General features: G+C 36.9%; 1 protein-coding gene across 1 annotated transcript; it reads right to left on the bottom strand.

Moving 5' to 3' along the window:
• Positions 1-2,568: 2,568 nt before the first annotated feature.
• On the bottom strand, positions 2,569-5,197 carry LOC149557080 (pentatricopeptide repeat-containing protein At2g13600-like). The gene has a single exon (XM_089831762.1). The coding sequence runs from the start codon at positions 4,899-4,901 to the stop codon at positions 2,646-2,648; it is 2,256 nt and encodes a 751-aa protein (XP_089687888.1). The 5' UTR covers positions 4,902-5,197; the 3' UTR covers positions 2,569-2,645.
• Positions 5,198-11,486: the final 6,289 nt, after the last annotated feature.

The raw sequence follows: 11,486 nt of genomic DNA, 5'->3' as shown, positions 1-11,486 counted from the left end.
TGTACTTGTGCAGTTGTTCCTTTTTTTCTGATCTTGTCTTTTTGTTGGATGGTTATTTTCTGATGTATTGTACTTGATTATCTAGAGATCTTATGAGATGTATTTATTCATGATGTATATTCTTTGAGCTTTTCATACGCTATGACCTGTACATCGGATGATATGCATTCTAGTTATGTCATGTGGCTTCTTATGTAATTGTATATTATTTTATTGGATTCGTACTTCTAATTATTCTATGATGTGGAATTTGTTATGTATATGATTTAGTATTAATAAAACTTATATATAGGTGTGTGTGTGTGTGTGTGTGTGTGTGTGTGTGTGTGTGTGTGTGTGTGTGTGTGTGTGTGTGTGATTCAACGTCATGGAACCCTTAAGAGATGTAATTTGTTTATGAATTGTTTGTATGTATGTCAGTTAGTGCTTCCACTATATTATCTCTTGTTATTTTAATCTTTCAAAAAAAATGTTTGGCAAACTTAGTGACATTATAGGTTAATTTCTTTTGGGTTCCTTGGCAACGCATTACATGGTTTCTCTTGCCCAAATTACAATTTGTACCAAACACCTAAGCCTTCACCTCCCTCCTCCATGTTGCAAACCTCCAATGGGTTGGGTGCTTCAATTAGTGTTGGGCAGTGGTTACGTGTGTTGTCCATGGCTCCTCATTCCCATTGTAGGTTGTGGGTGATTCTTTTCTTGGCTTTGGAGGTGGAAGGGTTTCTACTTTTGGGGTTGTGAAAGATAGGGTTCCTCCCCCAAAACCTACTATTGTTGGTGTGTAGAACTATGCTTGAGCTACCAAATTTCTTTCTTCTATTATACCAAAGGCAAAAGCTTGACCAATTACCTATGTCAAAACCTCCTTTATAGTGGTTTATGGTTTGCATGTGGTGGCCAATATGTATTTCTATCAATATTGTGTGCTGGTTGGTAGATTTGTTGGTTTTTGGCCCCCTCTCTCAAATTTGCATCGTTTAGTGATGGATTATTGGAAATCTATAGTCTTAGGTAACACTAAGCATTTTCCCTTGTACAAAAGGTTTTCTTATTGTTGCTTTTATTTTTTGCTTAAGAACATGATTTGATATTGAGCAAACTATGGTGTAGGAGAACTACCCTATTACTAAACTACGTAGTGTGTATTCAGTGTGGAGTCGTCTCCCCAATTTTATGCTTCATTTTTGTCAAAACCCTTGATTAAGGCTATTGACAACTCTATTGATCATTTCTTAAAGGCAGAGGAAGCTACAATAGTGATCAACCTCTCTACCTTTACTTACATTCTATTAGTGTAAATGATTAATTATTAATACACTTTACTTAAGTTTACTTAAGTTAAATGCATTATTTTATTAGTTATCATATAGACACCTAGGAGTATGTGTAGTCATCTGAATTGTCTTGTTGACAACGCAAGAGTTTGCATATTCATTTGAGTTGTCATGTAGACAACACAGTTGTTTGTACTCTAATTGAGCACACAGTGTCTACAACATCTCTTTACGAGATACACCTATGTAAGCTTATCCTCTCATCATCGCACAAACTCCTGTGCTTAATGGAGGATAATCCACTCTTGATGGACATGTGCTTAGTTGTGAGGCTTATCACTTTGCTAACTCCTAGTCATTCTAGATGTCCTTATATAGAGGCACTTCTAGTGTGTATGTATATATGATATTCTCATTATTGTTATTCTAATCATACATTATTTGTTCATATTGTGCTAGTGTTTGAGCTTCTTGATCTTGGTGTTATTTTGCCCTAAGGCAAATTCTTACACATTCTAGTCAACATTAATATTTCTACATCCTCCAATTTCAAATTTTAGTAAAATTCTAAACATAAAAATTAAAACAAATAAATAAAGATTAATTTTTTATTTCTATCAAATTTTCCCACGGAAAATCTTAAATTTTAATTTCACATGATTTATAAGTGAACTCTACACTAGTGCGATGATGTCTAGCCCAACCTGAATTACATTTTGGGAAAAAATTCAAATAGTATATATATATATCGTTGCTCATACGTTACTTCTTGAAAACAGATCCTCAACACCCATGGCACCCCAGCGTGAGAGCCAAAGCAAATGCAATGCTATTGGTTCACCAAGAGATATTTAAGCGTCAATCATGTATTCTTGATGAATATTACAAAGGGTGATTTGTAGATAACCAAGGATGAATCGCCCATGGAACCACACTTTTCCATCGAAAAAAATTCTTATCCCGATGAAATCAGTCCACGTCTTCTAAGAACAGCGGATGATGTACTCCGTGCAACTAAATTCATTTTTCGAAGCTTCATACCCGTGTTAGATTTTTTTTTGCTTTAAGATGGTGCGCATTACGCATTTCAGTTGTCTTAAGAAAAGTAAATGATGTACCCTCTGGAAAAAAACTCATTTTCTGAAAGCTTTATATCTGTGCTAGTTTTTTTTTTTCTTTAAGATGTTGCATATTCCGCATTTGTATATTATTTGCAGCGTTCGGTGCAAACAGATCCCTCATTTTGCATTATTTGCTTCGAAATTTGATGTTCTAATTTTAACCTTTCGGGAAAATGAAATTTGAAATGGTTGATAGAAAATTGAAATCCAAGAACACAAATGCATTTTCTAGAGAAAAAGGCAGAAGTCAAAATTCAACTTTGTTTGCAGGAAAAACATGCATTTGTTTATTTACTTCAATCCAACTGCACCCCAACTCCTTTTTCAATCCCCGGTCTTTCAATGTTTTCCATATTTCTTCGGTGCAATCCCACTTGCCACTTGCGGCGTATATGTTGGAAAGCATCACATAAGGTGCAGCATCTTTCAGGTTCAACGACATAAGGACTTCTGCAACCTGTTTTCCCAGTAAAACGTTGCCATGGACTCTACAGGCACCAAGCAAGGACAGCCAAATGGTTGAACCAGGTTTTATATGCATTCTATCAATAAGAATTTTTGCTTCATCCAGTTGTCCAACCTTACCAAGAAGGCCAACCATGCAACTATAGTGTTCCGCTGTAGGTGTGATATTATAGTATTGAGTCATGAGATTGAAATTTTCCCAGCCCTCCTTCACCAGTCCTGCATGGCAGCAAGCAGACAGTATGCCAACAAAGGTGACATGGTCAGGATTTACGCATGACTCTTGCATATCTTTAAAGAGTTTAAGGGCTTCATTGCCACAGCCATGTATGGCATATCCTGCAATCATTGCATTCCATGATACAACATTTTGCTGAGGCATTTTGTCAAAAATACACCATGCATCCTCTATGCTTCCGCATTTCGAGTACATATCTATGAGGGCGCTCCCCATGAAAACATCAAGCCCGTATCCACTCCTAATTATTTCTTCATGTATCTCCTTCCCCTGTAACAGAGATGCTAAATTGGCACATGCTGGAAGAATGCCAGCAAATGTTTGTGAGTTAGTCTTTATGTCTGCAGATTGCATTTGTCTAAAAAGCTCCAAAGCCTTTTCAGCATGGCCGTTTTGAGAATAACCTGTGATCATTGTGTTCCATGAAACCACATTTCTTTTTGGCATCTCCTGAAATAGTTTTAGAGCTTCGTCAGTATTCCCATTCTGTGCGTAACCTGCGATGATTGAATTCCATGAGACTGTGTCCCGCTGGGGCATGCTTTGAAAGCATTTCAAAGCCTTATCAATATGTCCACGACAAACATATGCTGCAATCATGGAGTTCCATAACACCACATCCCGGTGACGGACTTGATCGAATACCTCACATGCATTCTCATGACTTCCACATTTTGCATACATGTCAACGAGGGCACTGGCCACAATAACATTGGATTCAAACTCGAAACTTTTTATAGCTTCATGAATCTCCTTACCCTGTTCCAAAGCTTCCAAGTCAGCACATGCTGAGAGTACAGTTGCAAAGGTTTGAGGATTCGGTTTCACACCTTTGAATTGCATTTGTCCATAAAGTCTCAAGGCTTCCTCTGCATAACCATTCTTAGAGAAACCTCCAATCATTGTATTCCACGAGACAACATTCTGCTGGGGTAATCTGGAAAAGAACTCCAGGGCTTCATCCAAACACCCAATCTGTGCATACCCTGCAATCATTGCATTCCATGACACCACGTCCTGTTTGGGCATTTCCTGAAATAAATTTCGAGCATTGTCGACATATCCATTCTGAGCATACACCACAATCATCGAATTCCAAGAAGTCAAATCTCTTTTGGGCATTTCCCTGAAGAGTTCCGAGGCATCTCCAACACGTCCATGATGTCCATATCCCGCAATCAGTGAATTCCAAGACACCACATCTCGTATTGGCATTCTGTCGAACACTTTGCGCGCTTTATCAAAACTCCCGCATTTGGCGTACCTGTCTATAAAGGCATTCGCCACAAATATATCAGAATCAACTAAATTCACAATTGCTTGTTCATGGATCTGTTCAACCAATTCGAGATCCCGACACGCTGGCAAAACGCTAGAAAAAGTAAAATGATCAGGACGAACACCCACCCGATACATTTGACAAAACAGAATTAGGGCATCTTGGCAATAACCCTGCTTGGCATGCGCAGCAATGAGTGTGGTCCACGAAACGACATCTCGTTCAATCATTCTGTCAAACACTTTGTATGCATCTCCTAGCTTACCGCATTTTGCATAGGCAGTCACGAGTTTATTTTGCAGATATATGTCCTGGTATCTAAAGCCTGTTTGAATGGCGTGTGCATGCAGTAACCTGGCATCCTGAAGGCCTCTGTTGCTTGTCGAATCATTGTGTGTTCTTCGTGTAAAAAGATGGATTGCATCGATTCTGCTGAAAATAGGATGGTTCAAGCCAACTGGGAGACGAAAACATGTAAATGTTATCTTCTTCTTGCCCGAGGTAAGTCTGGCGGATATCATTCCTGCACCTGTTCATGGTTACACTGCTTTCATCTCGATACCAACATGGTTTTGATTTAACTCGAAAATCGATTCCTTTTTCAGGAATGATGCTGTTTTTTTCAAGTATATTTATCAAATTAATTGGAGTGCGTTGTTTCTCTCGCGGCTGCTCAGGACTGGGTTTGATTTCCTGTCAAATAAATTATTAGAGGTCTCCAAGAAAACGGGGCCTGGAAAATCTTGGCCGCGTCATTGCATCTCTACAGACATTTCCTACATTTCATAGTGAACAAGCTCGAAAAGAATTAGGCAGGGTTTCCGGCCAATTTTCATGTATTGTAGATATATACTTTTAGATTCATGATAATATAGTGATTTTTGAAAAAAAAAAATTGTTGTTTTGGATCATAAAATACCCACATCATGAAGAATAAATGTTGAAAATTTTAAAAAAATTGTTGTGTCTTTAATTTTTTGAAATTGCATTTTGTATGGAGGATAACTGCATCTTTTATGAAGGGGTTCTAATTCTATTTTTAATGATTTTTTTGGTGAGGGGTTAAATAAATGAACGATTTTTATATTGTCTACGAGGCTAAAGGAGTCTATGGGACCACCTAGAAAAAAAGGCCTTTTGAAATTGGTTCTTTAAATATTCTCTTCAACAATGAATGTTGATCACTAATTTTATTGTCTTATCTAGCTGTATTTCTTCAAAAAGAGTACCTAAATTGCTTTTTAAGAATATCCCAATAGCTAGAGAGGATGAAATTGTATGTTGGACATTCCATGAGAAAATGTTGCTCGGTCTCCACCACTCCTGTGCTGCAAAATACACATATTCTCTCCTCCCACTCTTCCTTAGGTATTGTCCATCTACATGTTTTGCACCTCAAATGATGAGAGTTTGTTCTAAGTTGCGCTATGAGCATTTTAACTCTTCATTTTATATTTTCTCCTATGTATGTTTTCCCTTTACGCGTCTCTCGTTGGGTTAAATTCTTTGATATAAAGGTTTATTTGAGATCTTTTCATACAAAATAGGAGCTCCAACTTTTGAGCCTCTCAATTTGAACATGTGGAAATTGGGTGAGACATAGCCCCACCAACTTAGCAAATTGTTTTACCACATGTCAACAATTACTTATTATTTTGTTCCTAAAATTAAATAACAAATTTAAACTTTTATGCTATCTTCACTATAAAATTTATGGGACCACCAACTTCCTTAATGTTCAGCGATCACCTGCTCTATTTTGAAGGAAGCCCCCCCTGCGGGACCCCAAGCTTAGCCTACATGACTACCATTTTAGGACCAAGAGAAACATACTCTAATGAATAAATGATTGAAGATATTGTTGATTAAGTATAACACTCTCAACAAATTTTAAGTTATTTTTAGTGTTTTTTTTTTTTTTTTTGTAGATATTGATCAAGAAGTATATGATTCTTTGGACTATTCCTTCCTCAAACAACTCATTTAGACCATTCACCTTCAAATTGTCATCATTGTGTGTGTGTGTGTGTGTGTGTGTGTGTGTGTATTCTCATATTTTGAATGTTCAAAGACGCACCTATTCAAATTAAGAGTCTTTTATGGAAGGTATTTGGAGATTCATGTTATTAAATCTTTGGGTAGTTTGAATGACAACAACTTACACATAAAGTTTTTTATTAATCGGCATTTTATATGGCAATTTCTTATTATCTTGTCAAGATAATCTTCTAGTCAAGATTTCAAGGGTTCACGCCTTTAAGGTTTTTTAGGAAGGCAATCAAAACCCTTTTCGATATTTTTAACTAAATGATTGAGAATTTCCTTGGTGTATCCAAATTTAAAGATTTGTTTTGATTATCTAATCAGAACCTTAAAACTTTCAATGTTGTTATTGACCTTATGCCTCTAGATATAATTCAAAAGATTGAGATTTGTTGTTTTCAAACCTTAAAGACCAAAAAAATGTAAGTAGTTGGAAATCAGGATGTCTCAACCTTAACCATTCCTAACACAATCTCTATTTATTTGATGTCAAAATTGTAATTTCTCGTTCATCATCTAGTGTGGCATCACACAATGAGTTGTCTTCATGTTGGTAGGTGATATGGAGGATGACAAGGATATAATTTGCCCCTACATGAGAAACTAGGAGTCCTATATTTTAGAGATATTTTGTCATGTGTTAGCATTTCAAAAACATGTGCCAATCATCATTGTACAAAAAATTCATAGGTTACTGTTGCCCCACTTTTCACTCTATAACCATTTTGCAAAAGTGGAAAATTATGTCTCTGTTAAGCCTAAGTATGTCTAGGTCTAGTTTTAATTCCTCTTAGGTGAAAAGAGACTCCATTAGATTTTTCATCTTTCCCTTCCCCCAAATTTCATGGCAAGGTGGTTTTCCTTGATGTTGTGAGTTTATGGGTAGCTTAGTACCTAATTTGATGGGGATTCTTGCAACATGCAAAATTTATTCACAAAGCTGGGCTTGTTCGTAGCTTATCATGTTTTCGATGAAAGAAGGAAGCCTGTGGAAAATCAACCATTGCCTTCTCTTGGGCAAATTTTCAACCCTTGAAGACAATTTCCTGCAAAGAGCAACAAATGAGGCTCACAGATCGATGTAAGAAGATAATGAGCTATATTATGGAAAATCCCTATTTTCACTACAATATTCTACCTTGGGAAACATTCAAGATTCATCATAGCCCTCAAAATCATCTTTGGTAGAAAACTTAAAACTGGCTTCTCCTCAACGAGCTTTTGACCCATGAAGTCCATTTTCTGCCAAAGGCAATTGTAAAGGAAAGAAACAAGAAAGTGGGCCCCTTTTTTACTTTTGTAGTCCTTTTAAGTTTTTTTGAACCTAAAAGAAATATTAACTCAAAGGATAAAGTTTAAAGGAAAGCCTGGGTGAAAAAATAAGAATCATCTTCTCCTCGGCGAGTTTTCAACCTATGAGAACGATTTTCCACATTCAAGAGAAAATCAACTTTGTAAGCAGATTGAGCCCATAAATTACACACAAAACATCCTAAGATGATAATGGAAACAATCTAACCATTGCGGGAAAGGTATACTAAGTAGAATCCAATTAAGTGGATATTTCCTTATAGGGTACTCTATTCATAATTCTACAAAACTTAATGGGAAATGGAAAAGTAAGTATGAAAGAAAGGAAAGTTATCGTTGGGCCAACAAAAATAGTGAAAAGACACCAAAATATCTGTTAGAGCTCCTACATTTATTGTTTCAACAGATTTATCCTTTAATTCATCTGTGTGGCACGAATCTTAGAGATCAATGGATGAATTGAGACTCCTATATAGATGGAAACATAACAGTTATTCAAACTACTGCTTGTTCTTTAACTATTATTCTATTAAATTGCACAACGCTTTTAAATAGTTTGTATTTGTGAATTCAATATCCTATTCTTCATCTAGATTCAAAATTTCAATTTACTTCATTCTTAGACAGAATGGAAACCAAGTTTGTTGGTTTTGATGGGCTAAATGGAATCAAGTCCACATTGCAGAATTTCATAGATACTTCACTCTATTTTTATGATATGCAAGATTTTCAAAGGAGGCTAAAGTCAAAGGTAATTCATCCCATAACTGAGAAGTTTCGAGGATGTGAACTCGTATAGGCAGTTGGTTTCTCGGTGGTAGTCCAAGCTCTAGAATTGATTTATAAATGCATAAATCACTACAATCCAGATACTAGATAGATTGTGTTATCGGATGATACAGTATTGATCTCCATTAATAGGCAGACTCTGGTGAATTGCCTCTAAATTCTAGAATGGGAAGAGTTTTCAGATTTGACAATGGGAGGAGCAGTTTCTGAGTTATCCACAAAGAAGATGGTGTGGAGGAAGGAAATTATGTAGTCCCAGTTTCAAAAGCCATGGAGCACCAAGAGTAAGGTCCCCAAAACTCTATTTGGTACTAATCTCAAACCTAAGATTGTAGACATTCTGGTTCTCATGCACAAACTGAAAGGTGACATAGAAGCTCTAAATTTTGTTGAACAATATTTCTTTATGGTACAAGTTATTTGTTCAAATATGCAATATATTGATTGGGCTCATGAGGTAAGTGAAAATCTTTCCAATGCTCTCAACGTTGTGAAGTCCTACAACACTTTATATATGTCTTCCTTTCTGATTTACATGTTAGCATCTATACAGTTATGGCCGAGCCTTCCAAGAATAGAAAACTTTCCTAATAATGTGAAGTGTTATGAGTTATATCCATGTTTACAATTGCAAAATAGTTATGCAAAGTATGTCAAAGTTAATGACACATTCACAATAATAATTTGTAGGGAACTCCAAGGATGCTCGAAGAGGAAATTTAGTTTGGAGGGAATGGTGGCTATTAGTCAGTTTGGAAGCTATTTTATCCAGTTCTCATCTTTCTCATATTTGTGTCTTGCAGCTTTTGATGGATTCCCCTTGAAGCTGCCCAAGTATTCAAGCGACATGATCGTGTTGATAGAGATTGTGAGGTAGGCAATCTAAGTGAATGTGCTAAGTGGAATCTTGAAGAAGAAGGGATATGAGTTCCCTATGAAAGTAGGAGCTTTCAGTTGTGAGTCTCGATCTGATGCAAAGAATATGCTCAAAGTGTTTGAGATGAAATAAAAATAGGAGATGTATGAGGTCTTGAGACCTATGTTTGATCTAAATGGATATGCTAAGGAGGTGTTGTAGATTGGGAGTGTGATCAAACACATTACCATGGCTAAAGATTATTGGGTAGATTGTAAAGATGAATTTGAAAGTTGAGATAGTGCTTTTGCCAGGCCCACAGTGGAGCAAATAAAAACATATAATACCAATCTTAATGTTGAAGGATTGGAGGATAATGGGAAATATATGTATAGTAATACATATCTAACTAAGTTAAGAAACACTCCTATCAATTTAGACACTATGATGGCCTAAATCATCAAAAGAACTGGGAAATGGGTTGAATGGATAGCCAAAAGAAGCCAGAGTAAAGGCACAACCACTCAAGCTTCTCCAACAACAATAACTCCCTCTTCCTCCTAGAGTGCTACACTTGTTGTAACACTAGCTATAGCTCAAGGACTAGCTCAACATTCAAGAGGAGGTGACCAACCTCCAGACAAGAGCATCCCCATAGCTAAGACTTGTCATGATGGCTCCCTCCCAATTATTGGAACCCAAACTAATGTTGAGGAGAAGAAGATGGAGGAGCCAAAGGATATTGATGTTACCTCAGTTCCCTCTCCTCATGTTACACCAATCCTCTCTCCTCATGTCACCCCAGTTCCTTCACCTCATCATAGCCTAGTTCTTCCAGTAAATGCTACACTTCTACAACTGAGTTGCTCCCTAGTGCAGATAGTAGATTTGGGAGATGGAAAGAGTAGTAGCAGTGAATCTATTGAATTTGACGAGGCAACTAAGAGAACCTTAGAGGTGGATAATGGACATAGCTCTTCCAAGCTCATTTCTCAGGCCCTGAAGAATTCCTTCTCTTCAACTGCGATGACAATCACTCCAGCCAAGAAGAAGATGTTTAGCATAGACTCACTTGGGATGGCCTCCAAGGTGATAGGCATTGATTTCTAGTTAGAGGATACTCTAGAGAGGAAGAGAAAAAGGAAAGATGAAAGCACCCCTGCCAAGGGTTCCATATCCCTTGCAGTTCATTCTGGATTTGCATTAACCAAGGTGAAGAAGCAGAAAACCTTGTTTGTACTTGGGAAAGATCTAGAAAGAGGGCACCTAATAATGGAGATAGCCAAGCCCAACAAAGAAGAAACAATTGAAGATATGACTACTAATGATTTTACTCTGCACTCAGTGGACCTTGGAGAGGCCAGACATGAAACCAAAGTTGGCTTGTGGAAGTCAACCAATGAAGTAATTGAGGGACAACTGGAAAACCTAAAGTTGTCAAAAGTTAGGATGAAGGCTGAGATAAAAGTGTTGAACAAATTCATTAGACAATTGGTGACTCCATTGGCAACTATCTTTGGAGTACTAGTAACAAGAAATCCTACTACTGCCAAAGTTCAAGCCCTTATCTCTCAACTTCAAGAAGATAGGCACTTTGGCCAAATTGGTAAAGACTAGACTAGGAAGCTCAAATTAGAGGGAGTCTCTATTATAGAACAAATTGGCAATTTTATCTTAAGATTAGAAATAGAGAAGGATAAAATCTTAGCAAATAGTAGTACTTTGGGCAAAGAAAGAATGAAGAGCAATGATTGTATCTCTCTTCTGAAGATGGTCATTCAAATGAAGGAAAAGGAAGCCGTTGAAGCAAAAATATTTCCAAAGGGAGACAAACCTTTGTTCGAATGGCTTTAGAGCATGTAGTTCAAGTCAGAAATGATCTTATTAGCAGAAAAAGGACTTAAGGAAATAGAGGATAAAGTGAAGAAGAGCCAAGAAAGAGGATTTGAACTCATGAGGGGACTATATATAGATTCACAGACTAGTGGCCAAGGGAAAGCACTCATTGGGATAAACGTCATGAGGGAGAATTTCCCCAAATTCTTAGATAGTCTAACTAATGTATCTTCCAGTAATCAAAACAAAGTTGTGGAACTCTAGAAACTCA

This window comes from Cupressus sempervirens, chromosome 5 (assembly GCF_028749045.1).
Source record: "Cupressus sempervirens isolate cs-2001-9-10 chromosome 5, ASM2874904v1, whole genome shotgun sequence".
Lineage (NCBI taxonomy): Eukaryota > Viridiplantae > Streptophyta > Pinopsida > Cupressales > Cupressaceae > Cupressus > Cupressus sempervirens.
Note: the sequence above shows the minus strand (reverse complement) of the source record. Positions and strands in the feature narration are given on the sequence as shown.